This window comes from Anastrepha ludens, chromosome X (assembly GCF_028408465.1).
Source record: "Anastrepha ludens isolate Willacy chromosome X, idAnaLude1.1, whole genome shotgun sequence".
Taxonomy (NCBI): domain Eukaryota; kingdom Metazoa; phylum Arthropoda; class Insecta; order Diptera; family Tephritidae; genus Anastrepha; species Anastrepha ludens.
This window is the reverse complement of record NC_071503.1, coordinates 96,854,813-96,877,751: the sequence shown is the minus strand read 5'-3', so window position 1 is coordinate 96,877,751 and position 22,939 is coordinate 96,854,813. Positions and strand designations below refer to the sequence as shown.

The 22,939-nt window shown below is 40.2% G+C and overlaps 1 protein-coding gene and 1 pseudogene across 1 annotated transcript; one reads left to right on the top strand and one right to left on the bottom strand.

Moving 5' to 3' along the window:
* The first annotated feature begins 8,315 nt into the window (after positions 1–8,315).
* Positions 8,316–11,862, top strand: LOC128870398 (uncharacterized; annotated as a pseudogene).
* LOC128869306 (uncharacterized) lies at positions 11,836–12,794 on the bottom strand. Its single transcript, XM_054111835.1, has 3 exons — positions 12,658–12,794; positions 12,067–12,577; positions 11,836–11,986 (listed from the first exon to the last, which is right to left on the bottom strand). The coding sequence occupies exons 1-2, from the start codon at positions 12,701–12,703 to the stop codon at positions 12,084–12,086; spliced, it is 540 nt and encodes a 179-aa protein (XP_053967810.1). The 5' UTR covers positions 12,704–12,794; the 3' UTR covers positions 11,836–11,986; positions 12,067–12,083.
* Positions 12,795–22,939: the final 10,145 nt, after the last annotated feature.

The window sequence follows — 22,939 nt, the reverse complement described above, 5'->3', positions numbered from 1 at the left end:
CTTGAAGAAATTTTCAGGTCAGCCGGGGGAATATAATTCATGGAAGAAAAGAGTGGACAGAATATTCTAAATATACGAACCGAGTATTATTATTATTATTAGAAGGCCATTACGCACTGCGACCAGAGCTGATCTATTGTGAAAGGTCTATTTTGTAACCCTAGAGTTTTAGGCTTCTACTCTGTTTAGTGAGAGAAGTTTGTCAGATATTCCTTTGTTGGGACTTAGGAATAGTTTGGCTTGACGCTGACCGGCACAGTTTAGCCAGTGTGCGGCAAGTTTTCTTTCCTCCCATTTCCTGAGGAATTCATTAAGGTGGCCTTTTGTCAGTCCACAGAAAGGCTCAGGACCAGTAAGTTGCTTATTTGCTCCTTGTTTTGCAAGGTCGTCAGCCATTTCATTTCCCTCATGTCCTTCATGTCCCGGAATCCAACATAGTGTTACTGTGTTGAGGTTTCCTAACGTGTTTAGGAGGTTTAGGCAATCATTTACCAATTTAGAGGTGATAGTTGTTGATAGAAGGGCTTTTAGAGCCGCTTGGCTATCTGAAAGTATGTAGATGTGAGTACCTCTCATTTTCCTTCTAAGGCATTCTCTCTCACATATTTCAATGGCATGTATTTCTTCCTGGAATATTGTTGGGTAGGATCCCATCGGAATCGATTTTTTGAATTTGGGCCCATTGATTCCTGCCCCTGTTCTACCATTTTCCAATTTGGACCCATCAGTAAACCATAGCTGGGAGCCAGGTTTGAAAGTGATAGAGTTAGTCCTCCAGTCTGTTCGTTCATTGATTATAACTTGGAAGTTCCTGAAGAGTATTGGTTTGGGTGATAGTATATCATCCCTATGAAGAATGGGACTATGTAGGAAGTATTCTAAGATCTTTAAATGTCCTTTCATATCCCCACTTTTAAGTTCAGATATACCTTTTAGTCTTAAGGCACTCGAGCGAGCTTCCCTTTCAATTAGAATTGGAAGCGGTGGTATGTTCAGGAGCACACCCAATGCATCCGTGGGACATGTTTTCATAGCCCCTGTAATACCAACACATACCAGGCGATGCAGTTTGCTTAATTCGTTTGCCGCCTTTCTTTGCTTGATGTTTTACAACTGTGGTGAATGTCCAGAAGGTCATTCTAGGGCTTAGTCCCCATGTCTTACCAAAAAGCCTTGTACAGGCAAAGAATGCCCTTGTGGCTTTTGAAGTAACTCTCTCAATATGGGAATTCCACGTAAGCGTTTTGAAAAGGTGGTTAGTGTCGTGCGGGGTGCCTTCACATGCCGGACACATGTTTGGTATGTCAGGCTCGATTCTGGATAGGTAGGAGTTTAACCTGCTACAATATCCAGCACGTAATTGTGCCAGTGTTACACGAGTCTCACGAGGAAGCTGGAGCTCTTTATCTGCTGTAGGTGGTGGTTGGACTCCGATTACGGCATTCACAGGACGGGAGCTTAAGAAGGTGGTGACGGTCTCCCGGTGAATGTCGTTTATTGACTGTCTAAATAATGTCAGGTCCAGTAGATTGCGGTCAGTTTTGTCCTGGATTTCGTCAGCGTAGTCTAAGAGATGTCTCCTGACGTGCCTGGAAGGCGGCTCAGGCTCAAGCAGGTGTCTGCAGGGGTGAAACCTGCGGTAACATCCCAGCAAGAACTGCTTGCTGAGCAGTTTGTTATGCTCCATTACTGGGAGCATTTGTGCCTCGTTGTGTAGGTGTTGAACCGAAGGCAACCGGTCGCTGTCCGAATGACAGTATTTTGGCATGTCTGAAGCTTTGTCCACTGCATGCCACTAGTTCCAGGCGACCAGACAGGCGCTGCATAATTTAGAACCGGCCGACCAATTGCCTTAAATGTCGATAGCAACAGTTCCTTGTCTTTGCCCAAGTGCTGCCGGCAAGCCATTTGAGGACCTTGTTGGAACACAGGTCATCCATGTCATTGCCCGACGCCATTATCGTACAGCCGTCAACGTCAGGTCCAAGTCCAGGGAAACTCCCGCTGGTGGTTGGGGGAGCTTCGATATATAGAAGTTGAACAGCAAGGGAGAAAGGACACTACCCTGCGGTACACCTTGCCTTATCTTGCTCTGCTTTGAGTTTGATCTCGAAAAGTCACTGACGAGTGACGACCGCTCAGATAGTTTACGGACCACCTCTTCAGCCCTGGCGGGAGTGTCGACTGATAAATATCATCTAGTGGCGTGGAATGGCTGACTGTGTTGAAAGCCTTCCTCAGGTCCAACGGTACTAGGACAGTCCTCTCGCAGGGGCGGTTTTGGTTAAGCCCGCGATTTATCTGGGCGTTTATGGCGGTGAGTGCGGTGAGTGCGGTGGGGGTGATATGCACTCGTCGGAAGCCGTGCTGATGTGGGGCTGGGGTCAGGTGTTTCGTGAAGAGTGGGAGTAGGAGTAGGAGGCCTTCAAGTGTCTTCACTACTGGGGAAAGGAGAGTTATCGGACGATAAGATTCCCCTTGGTTGGCGGGTTTCCCAGGTTTCAGTAGTGGGACCATTCTCCCTGCTTTCCACTTGTCAGGGATGATGAGAGTGGCCAGGGGCAGATTGAAGACCCTTGTGAAAAATCCTCCTCCCAAAGGTCCCAAGTGCTTCAGCATCAGCGCGTTTAGTCCGTCAGGGCCAATGGCTTTTGTTGATGGCCCCTGAACCTCATCGCCGGAGAAAGTAAGTGGCGCACTGTCGCTCGTCAGTTTGTGCAGCCTTCTGGTAGCACGACGCTTGGATCTGTCGGCCGGAGGATGCAGTATAAAAAGCCGGCTAAAATAGCTCGCGCATCTATTCGGGTCCACCGAAGTACAACCGTTGAAGGTGATGGCCACCTTGTCGTTGTGCTTCGTCGGGTTCGACAGGGACCTAACGGTGGACCAGAGCTTACTCACCCCAGAGGTGAGATTACGGGTCTTCAAGTGCTCAACCCATTTAGTCCGCTTGTGTTGGTCTACCAGTTGGCGGATCTCCAAATTGAGATCCCTTATGCGGGGATCCCCGGGATCGGTCTGGCGTAGGTGGTCACGCTCGTTTACCAAGCTGGCTGCTTCGGCTGGGAAATGAGGACGGATGTCTTTAAAGCTTCAAGCTGAGATGAAGCGAGTCGCAGCAGCTGTGAGCACCTTGCGGAATGCGCACATCGGTGGGGATGGGAAGAGCGGCGATGGTGTCCTGGGTGAATTCCGTGAAGTCGGCCCAATTAGCTTTTTTAAAGTTGAAATAGGACCGGTGGTTCGCGGAAACAAAGTCGGCAGGTCTCTCAATCGAGACGATGATGGGCAAGTGGTCTGATGCAAGCGATAGCATAGGTCGCCACGTTATGCTGTTCATCAGACCCGCGCTAGCTATCTGGTCAGGCGAGCTGCTACAATTGCCCACTACCCTAGTAGGGGCTTCGTCGTTCACAGTGCTGAATGTCGAATCGTCTATTTGCTCTGCCAATTACTGTCCCCTACGATCATTTGGCAGGCTTGAATGCCAAAGATCGTGATGCGCATTAAAGTCACCTACAACCAATCGGTTTTCACCTCTGATGAGCGCACCTATACCAGGGTGATATCCTGCCGGGCAGCAGGTGACAGGGGGTATGTAAACGTTAAAAATTTCGAGCTCGAAATCGCCTGTCCGGACAGCTATGCCTTGATATTCTAAGGTGCTGTCCCTGCGGTCGACTCTTTCATCAATGAGACGATACTGCACTGTGTGGTGGACTATAAATGCTAGGCCACCACCATTGTCTCGCTCGCGATCATGTCTGTGCACATTATAGCCATCCCTGGTGATCAGAGAAGACCTAGCGTGCAGCTTGGTTTCCTGGACCGCAGCTATCTTGATACTGTGCCGGCTCATGAAGTCAACTATCTCGTCGACCTTGCTCGTGAGTCTTCTTCTTCTTAATTGGCGCTATAACCGCTTACGCGATTTTGGCCGAGTTTAACAAAGCGCGCCAGTCGTTTCTTTCTCGTGCTAACCGGCGCCAGTTGGACACACCAAGTGAAGCCAAGTCCTTCTCCACCTGATCTTTCCAACGCAGAGGAGGCCGCCCTCTTCCTCTGCTACCACCAGCTGGTACCGCATCGAATACTTTCAAAGCCGGAGCGTTTGTATCCATTCGGACGACATGACCCAGCCAACGTAGCCGCTGGATCTTTATTCGCTGCGCTATGTCTATGTCGTCGTAAAGCTCATACAGCTCATCGTTCCATCGTCTGCGATATTCGCTGTTGCCAACGTGCAAAGGTCCAAAAATCTTACGCAGAATCTTTCTCTCGAACACTCCAAGCGTCGCTTCATCGGATGTTGTCATCGTCCAAGCTTCTGCGCCATACGTTAGGACGGGCATGATGAGAGTCTTGTAGAGTGTTAGTTTGGTTCGTCGAGAGAGGACTTTACTACTCAATTGCCTACTTAGTCCAAAGTAGCACTTGTTGGCAAGAGAGATTCTACGTTGGATTTCAAGGCTGACATTGTTATCGGTGTTAATGCTGGTTCCTAAATAGACGAAGTCTTTTACAACCTCAAAATTATAACTGTCAACAGTGACGTGGGTGCCGATACGCGAGTGCGCCGACTGCTCGTGAGTCCGTTGCAGTTAAATTTAAGAAGCTTAAAGCTTCTGGGTGATGTCGTTGTAACTCGGGGGGTGAGGGACGCATGGGGTTGCCTACGTTGGGCCTGCTGTGCAATCCGCTGTTGTTGTTGCGGCCTGATGATGGTGGGCGGCCGCGCCATGGGTGGCGGTTGCGGGTGTAGGGCTCAACAGCAAGGGGCAACGTAGCCAGTTGTCCACTCATGAGTGGTGCGCAGGCCGGAACATCTCCGAAAATGGCACCAGGCATTGCAAGAATTGCACTTGACTGATGCCAGATTCCGAGGTATTACGGCCTGACACACGGAACAGACTGTGCGGGGACCGGGAGCTGCTGGTGTGTCCCCGCACTGGGGTTGGAGCAGGAGGGAAGGGGATAGGTTAAGTCAGGGGAGTGGTGTTGCTCCGATAGGCTCCTTACCGTAGAGATACTAGTTGTGGTGACGGTTGGTAGTGCCGGCCTATTAGGGGGGGTAGTAGCCGTGGAGGCATTAGACGCCTGCTGGCGGGAGCAACACGAGGCCACATACCGTGTGGTTCACTCCCTATGTGACTTAAGGCCTGAACAGGTCTCGTGAGGTAGGTCATGGTTGCTTCAGTGCATACATATGCGTTCAACTCTATATTTATTAAAGATGCAATTGAACTTAGTTGCCTCATATGTGCAAATACGTTTCTTTGAATTCTTCTTTTATTTCTTTTAAATTTCAAAGTTTCATACTATCCCTGTAATAAAATTTAAATTGAATAAAATTTTGTTTGCCAAAGGAACAAATAAATGCATATTCAAATGCCGTCGGCAATTTGAGTTTATACAGAAGCGACCATTCACACCAGAGAAAACGAGTCACAAATTAGTTCTTCAGCTAATTATGGCTATCATTACCTACTGTGAGGTGGTATACAGCAAACTTGACTCCACATCTTGCCATAAGCTTTATGCGGCATTTAATAACGCCACGCGGTATGTATGTTGTACGTATATGGAATTGGTAGATATGATCATATCTCTGCCTGGCGAACAAGGTTATTGGGCTTTTGCCTTAACGGTTAATTGTCTGCTAGAAATTGCATATTTATGTGCAAACTTACATTCTTCAAGTCACACCCCTACCTGACAGAGAAGTTTATACCAATAAGGTCTCGCAGACACAACAAATTCATCGTTTCAACACTTAATTATCTAGCATCATCTAGACTATTTTTCATTAACTCTGTTAAAGTGTGGAGCTCATTACCCGACACTGTGAAGACTGGGCTTAACAGATTTAACTACAGGGCACAAGTCTATAATTACTTTAAAAGTGGTTGATTGCATTGAATTAGGGCATTACATTTCTCTCTATATTCTCTAATTACTACTTTTGTTTTATCTTTTCTAAATCCTTATTTTCTTTTCCTACTACCAAGGCCTTATCTTCTTATTATTATATGTATGTAGTTTAGTTAAATATATTAGATTGATTTGCTAAAGTTAAAACCATTCTAGTTGTACCAGAATATACGAATGTTGAAGTACTATTAAGAGACCTTAGTCTTACTCTGTACTATTGATATAAATAAATAAATAAACCCTTGATGCTCAACTGCGTTGGAAGGCGCTTCTCAAGAAAAATCGTAAAGAGCCAGAACTGAAAACAAAAAACCTTCTTTATCTTATTGGCAGACACTATATTCTGTCAACTAACAACAAACTACTGCTATATAACAAGTTTCTTAAACCAGTCTGGACGTATGGCATTCAGCTATGGGGATGCTCAAGCGAATCTTGCATTACTATTATTCAAAGACTCCAAAATAAAGTGTTGCGAAACATATTCAATGCTCAATACTATGTGAGAAATCTCGACCTCCATCGTGATATTGGTATGCTGCTTTTCACTGACGTGGCCCATCAGACTAGATGGACACCCACTAGCAGCCTTATATATTTATACATTCAGAATCATGGCCGGTACGGCTGCGCCTATGAATGCATTTTGTTCTTGTAGTCGCAAGGCTTAGAGTTTTAGCTTTGGACGGCATACGCATTTAGATGAATAAAGTGAGTACCCTGTGTTTGCGTTTATACCTATGTGCATGTATATGTGTACGCTAATAAGCATTACATTTCTGGGAGTTCAGAATACAAATATTTACGACCATATGCTAGAGCATCAAGGGCGCATACGCATATACATATATTTATTGGGTTGGCAACTAAGTAATTGCGGATTTTTTTTTGAAAAATCAAAGACAATTTCCATGAAACTAAATAACTTTATTCTGTAATGTATTGCCTATTTTGATCAATGACATTTTGCCGTCTTTCAGGCAGCATCATAATCCCACGTTCATACAACTTCTGGCTTTTATTAGCAAAAAACTGAACCAGGTACGATTTGGCATTATTGAAATTTTTACCATTCAAGGAGTTTAGTAATGATCGAAACCAAATTATTTTTTAATAATTTTTTCCGAGTGGCCAAAGATGTGAGTGGCCTTGCGTTGTCAGAATGGAATACAATACCTTTTCGATTTGTCGATCCGGGCCACTTTTCTTCAACTCCGTTTAATTTCGTTAGTTATTCAATGTAGACATCAGAATGTATCGTTCGGTTGGGTGGTAAGAGTTCAAAGAAGACAATTCCTTTGTAATCTCACCAAACGGATAACAAAACCTTCTTTTGATGAATATAAGCTTTTGATGTTGCTTGAGTTAGTTCACCTGGCCTGTTGCACGATCTTTTCCGCTTGATATTGTTGTAAGCAACGCATTTTCCATCGCCAGTTATCAGTCGTTTCAAAAATGGATCATTTTCATTACTTTTCTTTAGCCAATCGCATCTCTAATGCGTTGCGTTAAATGCGTTTCTTTCAGTTCGTGAGGAACCCATGTATCGAGTTTTTGAGCATAGCCAAGTTCTTTTAAGCTTCTCTGCAATCTCACGTGTTGTACTGTGACGATCGGAATCGATTATTGCTTTTATTAGGGCGTCATTAACTTCAACTGGACGACCAGAGCGTTTTTCATCTTTGACTGAAAAATCACCAGAACGAAATTTAACAAACCCATTTGGCGGCCGCCGTAGCCGAATGGGTTGGTGCGTGATTACCATTCGGAATTCACCGAGAGGTCGTTAGTTCGAATCTCGGTGAAGGCAAAATTAATAAAAACATTTTTCTAATAGCGGTCGCCCCTCGGCAGGCAATGGCAAACCTCCGAGTGTATTTCTGCCATGAAAAAGCTCCTCATAAAAATATCTGCCGTTCGGAGTCGGCTTGAAACTGTAGGGCCCTCCATTTGTGGAACAACATCAAGACGCACACCACAAATAGGAGGAGGAGCTCGGCCAAACACCTAACAGAAGTGTACACGCCAATTAAAAAAAAAAAAAAAAAAAAAAAAAAAAAAAAATTTTGACACTACCGTTCTTTTAAGGCTTCGTCACCATAAATAGCACATAACTTTTTATGAGCTTGCGACGCTGTTTTTCCTTTGCGGAAATAAAAACGCAAAATACGACGAATAATACTTTTCAAGAACTGTGTTTTACATTTGTACTACGTCTGCAAACCTAAAAATTCAACTGAAGCCATCTATGAGTGAAATCCGAAATTACTTAGTTTGCCAACCTAATATATCCGTTAGCATTTGTTAGCATTTGACATTTAACTTGCCCATTCATTCCTGAGCCTTCATTATGTATCTACGTTCCCTATGTTTTCTACAAAAAAATGACCACTCGCACCAAAACAAATCGCCTCATATCTATTTATTTGGGTTTGAGTCCAACAACACAACAACATTTTAGCACACGTCAGATTTCACCTAGTGTTGCGTGGGTCGCGCAACTGGTTCAAAAATCAAGGACTCATCGAGAGAATCAGGTGAGCACATACTGCTACTCATAGGAGGGCTTATGCTGAAAACAGTGAACACGTAACCGCAATCCCGACTCAGCTGTTCCGATCAAACTAATGAGAACCCCATGTAAACGAAAAGTTCCTTCCTTCCGTATCGTAGCACCGTAGATTTTATTTCACAATTATTAAAAAAATCCCGTAATACCGACCCAGCTGATTGCTCTCTCACCACACAGTGTTGCCAAGCAGTACATTTCGAAATCATTTACAAAATAAACTTAGACAAATGATAATTTTTGTTAAAATAGCTTAAAAATACTGTTGAATAATGTTAAATATAGATAAATGAACTATTTGCATTTGCTGGTTTTTGGCTTTGGTTTATTAAACAATGAAAAATTGTAACTGATAAGCGGATGTGTGAAAAAGTGTGTAGGCAAAAATATCAATGGGAACATTGTGTAGATAAGTTAATAATTAAAATATTCATTTTAATAAAGTTCAATATCCCTTGTCGCAATTCAATTGCTGATACATTTCCGTAGTTAATAATTAATATTGTAAATTTATTTTAATAAAGTTCAATACCCCTTGTCGCAATTCAATTGCTGACACAGTTCCGCTTGTTCCAAATTTAAGTATTTACCTTTCTTACAATATTAACTCAAAGTGCTGACGACCTCAAATAAGCTCACGTTGCATTCAACGTGATGATTGCTGTTCGATAGTTAATATTAAGGGGGGGGGTAGGGTTTAGCGCTAAAAAAAAAACACTTTTTTTTTGAATTTTTTACAGAAATATGGCTTAAGATACTTTAATAAAATCAGTTGCATGTTATTGTACATCTTTTCAATAAGTTTTTAAAAAATATTAATAATAAAATATTGACAAATAAGCCCATGACAGAGTTTTTTTGGAGATATGTTTTTCGAGAGGTGCTCTGCGGTGCCAATCGGCATTCGTCGTAGAATCATCTGAATCTAAAAAAGTCGAATTTTTCAGTTAAAGTATGACGTAATGCTCCCCCCTACATTAATAAAATTTTTTTTTTTTTTCATTTTTGTAGTTTTGGTGGCAAAAAAACGTAAAACGAGCATTTTTGGCGAAAAATTTCGCCATATTTGTAAGTGAAAAACAACCTTAAAAAAAAAAAAATAAAAAAAAAACAGTGTAGGGGGGAGGTATTTTTGATTTAGAAAACGTGTGCCAAATTTGAAAAGAATCGGTTGAATAGTTTCGGAGTTGTGATTGGCACCGACTTTTAAGAAGTCGTTTCGGGAAAAACGCGTTTGAAAAAATGACTCTGAGAAATTATCGATGCTCCGCATTCGAGGTAGAGTGCCTACAAAGGCTATAACTTTGAGAGTTCTGCTCCGATCCACTTAAAATTTTGACACAACATTCTTGAAATGATTTACTATAAGATGAGTGAAGAAAAAAAATTTCGATTTTGTGACCCTACCCCCCCCTTAAGTAGCTAGTAAGAAAACAAAATATTAATAAATCAACAGTCCGACTAAGAAGACATAGTCTTCCAGCAAAAAGATAATAAAAAATAGTTTAAAAAACACGCTTTTATTGCTAATCGAACTAAAAAATAGAAAATAAATTTTAATGACAAAGAGACCTATAATGAAGTAATAGCAAATCGAACGATCAGTCATAGTCAACTACTTCAGAACAGAATTATATTATAACAAAAATTAAGATACAAATAGAATAATAAGCAAAATGCATCCCACGCTTTTAACTGTAATTTGAATTATTCTATTTGTATCTTAGTTTTTGTTATAATTCTGTTCTGAGGTAGTTGACTATGACTGATCGTTCGATTTGCTATTACTTCATTATACATAGGTCTCTTTGTCATTAAAATTTATTTTCTACTTTTTAGTTCGATTAGCAATAAAAGCGTGTTTTTTAGTTTTTTTAAACAATTTTTATTTTCTACTTTTTAGTTCGATTAGCAATAAAAGCGTGTTTTTTAGTTTTTGTTTTAAACAATTTTTTATTATGAATGAAAATTATTGTTATCATTGTAGTCAGTGAATTAATGATTCGATATACTCGAGTTATATTTAATTTCTTTCTTATCGACTGTGAGTCATAAAGAAGTAATCGGGATGAAGAACTTATTTCGTGGAGGGAGCCTGAGAAACTGATTTACAAGAATAAATAAAGATTTTTCATTTTACAACCAAATTCACCTTACTTTTTGCCCACAGGTAAAAAAAGAAAATATTAATCCTGGCAATCCTAATAAGGATAATGGAAAACTTTTATGAAATTATTGCATTGTCATCGGTCCTTGATAGGTGTGCAAAATTCCAAGTCGATCCGATTTTTAGAAGCCAGTGAAAATTAAGCTCGAAGATTCCGTTACATACATACAAACATACAACCCAAGCTAATAAAAGTGTGTTAAAAAGAGATTATATCAAATGAGTTTGCGGCAATCTCTGGTTTTCCTAACGTATTAGGCTGCATTGACGGAACTTACATTTCGATAAGGGCGCCGAAAAAAAAAATTCGTTCAACTTATATAAATTGGCATGACACAATTTCCGTGACTATGCAGGGTATATGTGATTCAAATTTAAAATTTTTAGATGTTTTCACTGGCGTGGCGAGTAAAGTGCATGACTCGCGTGTCTTGAAGTTATCTTTCATTGGTAAAGAACTTCCAAAGCTATGTTTACCAAAATATCATGTGTTAGGGGATTCTGGATATCCGATCCGAAATTATTTGTTAACGCCGTATATGGATTACGGGAATTTAACTGAGCAGAGAGAGATACAATTACAAATTTAGTCAAACACGGGTCCGAATTGAAAACGCCTTTGGGTTCTTAAAATGTCGTTTCCGGCAACTTATGCGATTAGATTTTCATGAAGTTGAGACTACAGCGAAATTTATAGTAGCATGCTGCGTACTTCATAATATTTGCATAGAGAAACAAGATTTTATAGAGAAAAAAGAATACTGCGTTGATCCTGCTTCCGTTCAGGAACAACATTTTCCTTTCGAAGTAAGCGACACTGTTCTTACTGAGCTGGACGAAATAAAAAGAAGCCAAATAAAGTCACTTTTTTGACATGTTTTTTTTAAGTACCTAAATTTGGAAATTTTCTACTTAGCAACATTGAATAGGTTAGCTCAAAAACAGTAAATGTTCAAAATTAACGTTCCGAGGAAATCAAAAAAATTATTTTTAACTTCGTTTGGCATTTCCCCTTATTTGTACAATATTAACAGCTAAGGAACGTTTTAAGGCCAGTCAATGAAGAGACCAAATATGTAAAATTTTGGACTAGCACAGTTTTCGAACGCACTAATTGCATTAACGAGATGTACCTTGAAAGAAACTTCAATAAATATTAAAAAACTACTTTTTCTTTTGTTTTATATATTGTATTTATTGAAAATAAGGGAGATCATATTTATTTGCTTCAAGCAGGTACAAAGTAAAAAATAAATAGGCGAAACGTTGGACCAGGAACGAAAGGCACTTCCTCCCATTTTATACTAAATTGCAGAAGCCTGCAAAACCAAAATATTTCAATTAACATTTAATGGATCATAAGCAGCATACACAATTCAAACCGGCTTTAATAACTTACCTCACACGCCCACAGCTTCAAGCTGGTTTGTTTTCACTGATGCACTTTTCCAAAAGGCTTTCGATTCTTGCAGCTTTCTCCATTCTTTCCTTGTGTCGCTTCTCTCTGGCACCCTCCTGCCTAGCAGCAATTTCTAACATAGTGTCTGGGAGCGTTTTCCTCTTTCTTTGCTTTTCTTTTGCTGCGACCTCTTTTTTTATCATACATTGGCTACTTATTTTAACTGCCGGCTCAATGGAATCATCTATTTTGCATATTTTTTCGAGCTCTTCTTCAAACTGTAGCTTTTGGGGTTTTGCACCTGAGGTCCTGCTATTTCCCACCGCCACTTTTTTACGTTTCATGATGGTCTTATACCTTTTTTCACACTGCTTCCAACTTTTCCCATTGAACTCTGCGCCAATTTTCATCCACATGTCCTTTTTTGTCTTTAACTGCTTGAAGGGACCAATGCCCGGTAAATAGGAGGCGTATTTATCCAGCAGAAGTCTCGTTTCGCCTTCCGTCCATGCTACCAAAAAAGACCGTTTAAATAATTAGCATTTTCACTTTTTCACAGTTGATAGAAAAGTCAAGACATTCTCATTTTACCTGTAACTGTTTTGCTGCTAATAGGACTTTCTTCATTAGCTAGCATTCTTTTATTTTTTTATTTTAAACTGTCCACCAAAAATTTCTGCAATTCGTTGTCCGATTAGCGCGCGAAAAAACAGCTGATTGCATTTCAGGGTTACAGTTTGTGTTCTTTTATAAATGTGAAGGGCTGCACTGAACCTTAAAAATGGTTGCAGTTTCACAGGCTGAAGTGCGACATTGAATAACTTTTGTACGTCGGCATGGCAACATTTTTGTGTAGAAACGAAAACGCTATAAGTTTTCGGGTCGAAATTAATTTTAAATGAGAATTCATACAGCATACATAAGAGTGTTGCTCAATATATACATATGTATGTATGTATGTATATTATTAGAGTTATGTTTGTGGAAAAGTTCGATTGCATCTTCAATTCTTATAATGTTACATAGTATGTGCACTGCAGCAACGATGCACTATATTTTTTTTCAATCTACATTGTACTACAGAGAATCATATATGTATGCATTTTCTAAATAGTATAAAACTTCAAATTTAATTTAAATAAATAAAAGAAAACTTCAAAGAAACGTATTTGCATATATGGGACAACTAAGTTCAATTGCATCTTTAATAAATATAGTGTTGCATAAATATGTATGTACATATATGCACTGAAGCAACAATGACCTACATACCTCACGAGCTTCGCACTTTTATTCCCGGAGCGGAGAACAACGAAAAAAAATAAAACACATGGGTTTAAGGTTGAATCAATAATGAACTGTCTTTCTTTATTTTACACTTTCTTAAATACTATTGTAAAATTTATGTTTTGATTATTTTATTGTAAGTAACATAATTACATCTTATATGAAAATTAGTTCATCTTATTTATTTGTCAAAGTTCGCGGGATTAAAATTTCGCTCTAGTTATTTTTTTCATGAGTTGGCAGCACTGTTAATAAGATCTGGGCCTACTTTCATGTGAATGTCATTATCAGTAATATATTTACGCTTGTGTTTACCAAACGACCAAGAGTGCATTTTTCGATTTTTACAATGCCTGATTTGATTGAGCAGAGAAGTGCCATCAAATTTTGTTTGCGGAATGAAATTTCGGCTGCGGAAATGTTTAGAACGTTGCAGAAGGCATTTGGTGATTCGACCATGTTGCAGAAAAATGTTTATAAGTGGTACAAGGACTTCAAAGAGGGTCGAGAACGTGTTGATGACTTGGAGCGCTCCGGACGACCATCGACGTCAACAGATGACCAACACGTCAATAAAGTGAAGGAGTTAGTGCTCAAAAATCGTCGGTTAACTGTTAAAGACCTTACTGATATGATCGGAATATCAGAAGAATCTGTGAAAACCATTTTGAAAGACCATTTGGGCCTACGAAAAGTCAAATCTCGTTTGGTACCGAAAACTCTCAATTTCTTGGAAAAAGTCGTCGCGTTGATGTGTGTGAAACAATGCTTGCAGACTATCAGGACAAGCTCAAATGCATCATTACGGGAGATGAGACTTGGATTTATGCTTACGACCCTGAAACAACCGACCAATCAAGTGAATATCGTGCTAGAGGCGAGGCCAGACCGAAAAGAGCACGTCAAAGTCGTTAAAAAATAAAGGTCATTATGACAGTTTTTTTCGATTTTCGTGGTATGGTGCACTATGAATTCCTTCCACCTGGCCAAACTGTTAATAAGGAATATTATTTGAGCGTTATGCTTCGTTTACGTGAAGCAATTCGTCTAAAAAGACCAGAATTATGGGCCAACAACTCTTGGTTTTTGCATCACGATAATGCACCGTCTCACACTGCACTCGTTCTTCGCAACCACCGCAACCACCGTATTCGCCTGATTTGGCTCCGTGTGACTTCTGGCAATTCCCAAAACTCAAGAAACCACTCCGGGGAACGCGTTTCGAGTCGATTGAGGAGATAAAAGCTGAATCGAAGAAGGTGTTGATGGCTATACCGGAAATGGACTATTTGGCATGTTCCGGGGATTGGAAAAATCGTTGGTGTATTTCATCAAGAGGGGATTATTTTGAATGGGACGAAATTGATTTACACGAATAAATAAAGATTTTTCATTTTACAACCAAATTCCCCTTACTTTTTGCCCACAATAAAAAAAAGAGAATATTAATCCTGGCAATCCTAATTAGGATCGCAATCCCTTACCGTGCACAAAAACTCACCCCCGAGAACAACTGCTTTCTTTTAATTACATATTTACACAATACATCGGTTTGCGTGTGTATGTGTTTGGTTGTATCTACACAATTTTGCCATTGATATTTTTGCTTACACACTTTTTCACACATCCGCTTTATCAGTTACAATTTTTCATTGTTTAATAAACCAAAGCCAAAAACCAACAAATGCAAATAATTCATTTATCTATATTTAACATTATTCAACAGTATTTTTAAGCTATTTTAACAAAAATTATAATTTTTCTAAGTTTATTTTGTAAATGGTTTCGAAATGTGCTGCTTGGCAACACTGTGTGGTGAGAGAGCAATCAGCTGAGTCGGTATCACGGGAATTTTTGAAATATCGTGAAATAAAATCTACGGTACTACCATACGGAAGGAAGGAACTTTTCATTTACATGGGGTTCTCATTAGTTTGATCGGAACAACTGAGTCGGGATTGCGTTTGCGGTGTTCACTGTTTTCAGCATTAAATCTCTTCAAGAAAGAGTAGAGACAATGAAACGTGACTGTGCCGAATTAGAGAAGTTGCACAATGACGTTTGTGTTCTTAAAACGAAGATATGCGTTGAAGTCTGCTCACTGTGAAGCCAGCTTAATCCCAGAGCTGAAATGGCCTCTGATACTTGTTTACACGGCATACCAGCATAAAAGGGAGAAGATTTAAGGTGAACGCTGAACAATATCTGCAGCTCAACTACCTACAGTGCTATAGTACTACGTTACCTGAGGTCAAGAGCCTTTTTCGAATGCACAAATCTACCAGCACAAAAAACTGACGCTTCGATTATTGTAAAGTTCAGCTCTCCTAAGAAGAAGGCAGCATTTCTCAAATCGATTTTTTCAATCGCAACAACCACAAATTGTGCCTAAGGCCTGCAGGCTTCAACTCCAATATGTTAGTTTATGCAAATGAATGCTTGACTAAAGCAAATCCTACATTGCTGAAAACTGCGTTGCGCTTATAAAAACAGAAACAAATTTTGTCAGATTTCACAAGGCACGGGAACATTTTTGTGAAGCGCTCTCTTAGCGACGCACCTGTTTGTGTGCCATCTATGCAAACACTGAGAAACTTAGTGGGAACCGACGAAGAGTATTTTCTTTTTCGTGGCGATTCTTAGATTGATGATACTTCAAATTGTAAATATCTCTTTTGTTGTGCAATTTAAATGTGTTAATGTTACTTTTAGATCTATTAATGATTTTACTTTTCATTTCAATGACACTTTTGACTGAGTTTGTCATTGAAGGGAATAGTCAAAGTATAAATCACTGAGCAATATTACGGGTGCTTTGTAAGAGAAGAAAAGGGCTAAAAATACACCATATAAATGCGCAGAGCATTGTCTGTAATAATTTTGAAGTTCTTATTGGTATTGTGTTTCGTTTCCTGCAATGTCCTTATATCCGTGTACCCAATAGATATGCAACCGTCTGTCTGCGACTAATCTCTCTATGGCTTTCCTGATTTTTAGAGCATTTTGAGATGATATTTCATATGAGTTTATTGCTTTTATTGCAGCTTGGCTGTGAACGTATATATTTATTTTGGAGTTGCTTGATGTCTTTGCGGAAGCTATATCCGCAGTTTTACCTACAGCAAAGGCTTCTGCTTGAAAGATACTGCAGCGATCAGGAAGCTTAAATGCGCAAGAGATCCCTGCCCCTACTCCGTCTAGCATTTTCGAGCCATCAGTAAATATATCAAGAGTATTTGGGTTAGGTTTCATTCCTTTTTTCCATCCCTCTTCTTCTATTGTTGTTCGGAATTTCTTCACCCAATTGCATTTCGGAGACATATAGTCTGTTTGGACCCTGTAACTTATGCCTATTGAGCTATGTCCGAATGTTTTACAGGTAAATTCGCCTGTCGCGCTGAATCTTACGGCGGATTTAGCTGCTAAACACATTCCGCCGCAATATCAATCGGTGACAAGCTCAGTATTCTTTCAAGCGCTGCCGTTGGAGTAGTTCTCAATGCACCTGTTGTGCAGAGTGCACCAGGACGTTGAATACTTTCCATAGGCTTTATATATGTCGGTTTTCTGAGCGCAGTCCACCACACCAGAGCACCGTATAGTAATATTGGCTTTACTATAGCTGAATAGCACCAATACATTATAGCAGGAGATAGACCCCATGCAACTCCCAGCATCTTTTTACATGCGTATAGTGCGTTGCTGGCCTTTTTCTTCCTCTCTAATATATTGTACTTCCATGATAGATTACTATGAGAAACTACTCCAAGGTTCTTTGTATGCTTTTTAAGAGTTAGTTCCTTGTCGTTTAGCTTCGGGGGTTGCCAATAGGGGATCTTGTACCTTCTAGCAAAAAGTATCATATCCGTTTTATCAGCATTTATGCCAGCCTGTGTTGTCCATTGGTGCACTGCTGCGAGTGTGTTATTCATTATGTCACTCATGGTGCGTAGGTATTTGCCTGTCACTACTATGGCTATGTCATCTGCGTATGCTACTAGTTTCGATGCCCTTACCTTCAAATTTCTTTAGTAGGTCATTAACTGCGAGTAGCCAGAGTATTCGTTTTATTTAAGCCCCTTAAAATGGCTTCTCTCGACGCATTGTTGAATGCACCACTAATGTCTAGAAATACTCCAAAAGCATATTCCTTGTACTCTAGAGATTTCTCTATAACTAATATTCGTGAGCGTAACGCAATCTCTGTGGGTTTGCCTTTAGTATATGCGTGTTGTGCCTTAGCCATAAAGTCTGACATCCTATTTTCTCTGATGTGTGCGTCAAGGATTTTCTCAAGCGTTTTCAGAAGAAATGAGGTTAAACTAATGGGCCTCTCCATTGAGAGTATCGGGTTGTTCTTACCCGCTTTCGGTATAAATACAACCCTTGCTTCTCTCCAGATAACAGGTATGTAGTTAAGCCTCAAACATCCTGTGTAGATTGCTTTTAGCCATGGTACCAAAAGATAGCTCATTATTTGGAGCATGGCTGGGAAAATTCCGTCTATGCCTGGCGATTTAAATGGGTCAAAAGCGTTTAATGGCCATTCTATTTTTTGGATTGTAATAAACTCTTCTGTGATGTTTACTACGTTATCGCTCAAGGGATCGTGATTCTTCACAACTATCAGACCAGTCTCCGTTAGTTTTGCGAATTAAATTGGGCGTGGTGGAATGTTTCGATAACTGTTTCCTGAGCCAAGCCGCTTCGTTTATACTTTCTATACTGCCACAGAAGTCTTTAAATGATTCTCTTTTGGCCCTACGTATCTCTTTCTTATATGTTCGTCATAAATCGTTATATTCCTCACAGTAGGATTCATTGTCGGCTGCCCGTGCCAACTTAGAGAATTCTAATACACTTCGCCTTTTTGATTCCAGCTCCTTGTTTCACCAAGGTGTCTTTGATCTGCGTTTTAAGCGTAGGGGAGTGCATGCTGCGTGATATGCTATTCTAACACTCTCTTCCAGTTCAACACTAGAGCTAAACCTGCGAGGTCTCACAGGTTTTTACATTAGCAATTTTCTAAACAGATCCCAGTTTTTATATCTAAGATTTCCAAAGGTATTGCCCTTTAGCTTAAAAGGTATTGCCCTTTTGCAGTCCTGGATTGTCACCAGGTTTCCCGAACCAATCCATTTTTCTTGTGTCAGAGCCTCATCGTTGGCTCCTCTCCTAGATTCTGAAGGAGCTCAACTGAGGCTTTCTTTACTCGCGAAGATTTATTTGAAGGACCGTCTGCCTCAGGCTTTGGTTCCTTCACGGTGGATGCCTCACCCTCCTTCACTTCTTGTAGATTTAGGGCGGTTTCCAGCGTGTTTTGATAAATATCTGTTGAGATGCGTTTTTTTGCGTAGGTACACGCTACCAATACTCCACGCCATTTCCCTAAACCTTGCATATAAGATGTTCTCCGCTGATTAATTAATTTGGATGATGTAGTTTTGGCCTCCATGCTCACTTGCTGATTTAGCCACCTTCAACACCTTCCAATTATCGGAAGAAACATCCATATTTTGTCGTTGCAGGATCTTCAAAGCATACTCTTTATTGACCGTGCGTGGTTTCAGCAACTTAGCTTTCGGTATCGTTGGTATGCAACTCCGATCCACGGTTTCGAGAGATGCCCTTCCCATAGGTTTTGGAGTTTTTTCACTGCTTCCTTAACCCATGTGAGAGTGGGATCGTCTTTACATTTTATTATCTTGACGCCACTTAACCAATCTGCTCGATCAAATGTAGGCATTGTTGCTCTCGTATCAGAGTCAATATTTTCGAACAGAGCCTCCAGTAGTTTCATCTCAACTACCTTCTATTGCTCCTGCGTTATTCGTCCCAACGGATTACTGCGATCAGTAAGCGCCACGGTCAAGTGCTTCTGGGCTCACTGACTGCCGCCGCTGCTTTAGATGTGGATGGTTTTTCACCGTCTCTCGTTGAGTGCTTTGCGATTGGCTTTATAGCGTCGCCTTTACACCTTCTTTTTGTGTTAGGCATCTTCCCTTCACTTTCTGTAGATCGCTGCCTCTTTACGGCCATTTGCTCCTCTAACTTGTTGGCGGATTTTGGGTTCGATGCGGCACATCCAGCACGTGTTCCAAAATATGCGCGGTCTTTTTCTACTTCCTCCGTAGCCCATGCCAGTCTTTCCGCTTCTGCTTGCGTCAGATTGGCGTTGCCAACAACTCGGTCGCCAATCTTGACCGCTGCTTTGTATCGCGACTTAGCTTTCAACCCCTTCTACTTGGCTTTACTCTAGGCATTTTCGTACTGCCCGAAATGGCACCATGGAGTTGTACTGGAGAGTTTAGTAAAGCATCTTAAAACGAATTTTATTATATGACCAATTTCTATGCCTTTTTTTCCAAAACATGACTTAATTTTCGTGACGTTTGACTTCTGTGTCACTACAACTGGTGACGTTCAGTACTTTAGCTTAAGGGATTTTAAAAATATAGACTATGTTAAGCTTAACAATGACGTAAATAAATCTTAGTGGCACTCTGTAATGAACATGTTATCAACCGACGACCAAATTCAATATTTGCAGAAGAACTTAGTAAATAAATTTAACACTTACGTCCCAATCAAGACAATGACTAAGCGAGATTATGCCATTATTTGGTTCAATTCAGAAATTAAAAAAGCTATCAACCAAAATTTATGCCACATAAACTAATCTGACAATGCACTAACTCTCTTCCCTAAGAAGTCTCAAGTGCTTGTTATCTCGAGAAAGCCCCTCGACACATCAACTTTTCTAATCTGAGTCTTCTTCAACCAGAGATTAACTTGAGATAGTCACGTAAATTTACATAGTTGTAGGTAAAATGTACGGAATGCGCATTCGCATCTTAATTGTTAAAACATATGCCATCATTATTTTATGATTGTCTTTGTAAATTGTGGCTATCCGTGTAAACATAAACTAAATGGATTGTTCAATAATATTACTCGTTATGTGTTCGGCATCAAGGCAAGAAAAACCACGTTTATCATCTTTCTGACACAATCTTTCTCCATGTCATTGGAGAAGCTTTTTCAGTTCACTTACTTTTTTCACAAAATCTACTATTTGAGAGTACCTGGGTACCTCGCCCTCGGAAAAACTGCCACGAAGTCAATGAGAAACTCAAAATTTCTTGCTGCAAGTGTTATCTATCGCTACCGAGAGATTTTTTATGGCTGGAATTGGATGGTATTGATCTGGAGAACGTTTATTTTCAACAAAACGGCGCTACGAGCCAAACAAGCAACGAAACCATTGATCTTTTACGGGAAAAGTTTCCGGACCGTGCTATCTCTCGAACAGATGATCACAATTGGCCACCGAGATCTTGTGATTTAACACCTTGTGACTTTTTTCTTTAGGGCCACGTGAAAGAGAAATCTACGCCAACAGCTCAGGGTCGATTCAAGACGTCGTGAGGCTATCGAGGACGAGGACATATGGCAGCCACTTTACAATTCGGTTATGGAAAATTTTATGAAAAGGATATTGTCCTGTAAGCGTGGTCGAGGTGGTCATTTGCCTCATGTTATTTTTCACTATTCACGGCATACCTTCCTCTTTATAATGAAATAAACATCCGATCATTTATATTAAAAAATAGCATTTTTCTTTGAATATCAAAATAAAACCTCTGATTGGAAAACCCTATACATACAAAACACAAGCGTCGGAAAGACAGTTCTTGGTGCATTTGGCTTGACTTGTTTTTCTGTTGTTCTATTGCTGTTCCTCTCGAACTAATTCTTAATAAATCTCTATCTTTTGGTGTTTTTATCAACGATCGGAAAATCACAATTATCACCCCTATTTTTAAAAGTACAGGGTGGCTGATGAAAGCCGCTACCAAAAAAAAATTGAATAACTTTTTTTCTTTTTAAGTTATCTGTTCCATTTTTGTTTTAGTTTGCAGATTGATCTTTAAAATTTGTTAAAATGGATAACTGGGACACGCAAACAAGAATTTGGATAGTCCGCCGCTATCACGCACTGGAGTCCGTAGTTTTGGTACAGAGAGAGTACAGGCGGATGTTTGGCGGCGATCCCCCGAGCAGATGGACCATAATGAGACAGATACTCCACGAGACGGAATTGCATCCTCTTCGCGTGACAGTGTGGTGTGCGGTTTCTTCACGCTGTATTGTCGGACCTTATTTTTTTGAAGAAAATGGTCACACCGTTACGGTTACTGGAGACCGTTATTTGAAAATGCTGAAAGAATTTTTCTATCCAGAACTACGCCGAAAGAGAATTCCTTTCAACTCTGTGTGGTTTCAACAAGATGGGGCAACGTCTCACATAGCCCAGACTGTTATGACAGAGTTGCGACGAAAATTTCCCAATAAACTGATTTCAAGAAACTCCGAATTTCGTTGGCCCCCCAGGTCGCCTGACCTTACTGCACCTGACTTTTTCTTGTGGGGTTTATGTAAACAAGAAGTTTATAAAACAAAGCCAACAAATTTGGATGAACTAAAACAATCCATTCGGGCAACAATTGCGGCTATTCCTGTCGCAACTCTCAAAGCAGCAATGAACAACTTTTTACTAAGATGCCGCACTTGTGTCAACGAGCATGGGGGGCATTTAAATTCAATTATTTCTAAAACTAGTTAAGCTACATTTAATAAAATTTAATGACCTTCAACTTGAGAAAAAAATAAATGAATTCCATACACTAAAAAAAAAGTTATTTGAGTTTCATAATGTAGCAAAATTCATCAGCCACACTGTAGCAAAAAGAAAATTATGTGCGCAACTATAGGCCGATCTTGAAGCTTTCTATTATATCCAAACTTTTCGAAGGAATTGTAAAAGAAAAAGTGTACTTTGCGGACACGAGCTTAATCTCGCCCAATTAGCATGGATTTATCTCGGGTAGGTCTAGAGTTTCCAACCTGGCTGCTTTGGTGGATATTGATTTTCAACTTTTGAAGGTCTTTAAGTCGATTGTGGACTTTTCTAAAGCATTTGATAGAGTTTCTCATACAATTCTATTACCCTCGCTTGGTTTTCATTGTGTTTGTTTTTTCAATGGTTGAAATCGTATTTAACCAATAAACGATGTGCAACGATTGAGGGAAATATTCGGGGCCTTTCATTACAACTTCAGATGTGCCACAGGCAGTATTTTAGGGCCTCTTCTATTCGTTCTATTTATTAATGATATTAGTACCTGCTTCTCATTTGTCACCTCTTTTCTGTATGTTGATGATTTGAAAATTTGTGGAACAACGTCAAAGTGCATGCCGGTTTGTTGGGCAGTGCTCTCTGAGAGCAGGAGTGAGAGTCGAGTGGCGAATCTTCTGGCTAACTGTTGTAATTGCAGCTTTTCGATGTTGAACATTCTTTGCGTAGGTAGATGTACGTTGTTTGCTGTACAGAGGCGTGGGCGCAGTTTGGCTGCAACAATGTAGTGAACCGTGTCGATGTTGGGTCCTCGGATCGTACGTACATCTAATAAACTAGAAGCGGGTCTTCCATCTATCACAAAATGATCGATCTGGTTTCGTGTTTTTCGATCAGGAGACAGCCAGGTGGCTTGGTGAATGATCTTATGCTGGAATATGGAGACTA

What these genes read in the sequence shown, in the direction of transcription:
- LOC128869306 (XM_054111835.1), bottom strand. Translation starts at nt 12,703, where the DNA reads ATGCTAGCTAATGAAGAAAGTCCTATTAGCAGCAAAACAGTTACAG. An exon ending in TAGCAGCAAAACAGTTACAG is followed by an intron (nt 12,578 to 12,657) that starts GTAAAATGAGAA and finishes CTTTTTTGGTAG; the next exon opens with CATGGACGGAAGGCGAAACG.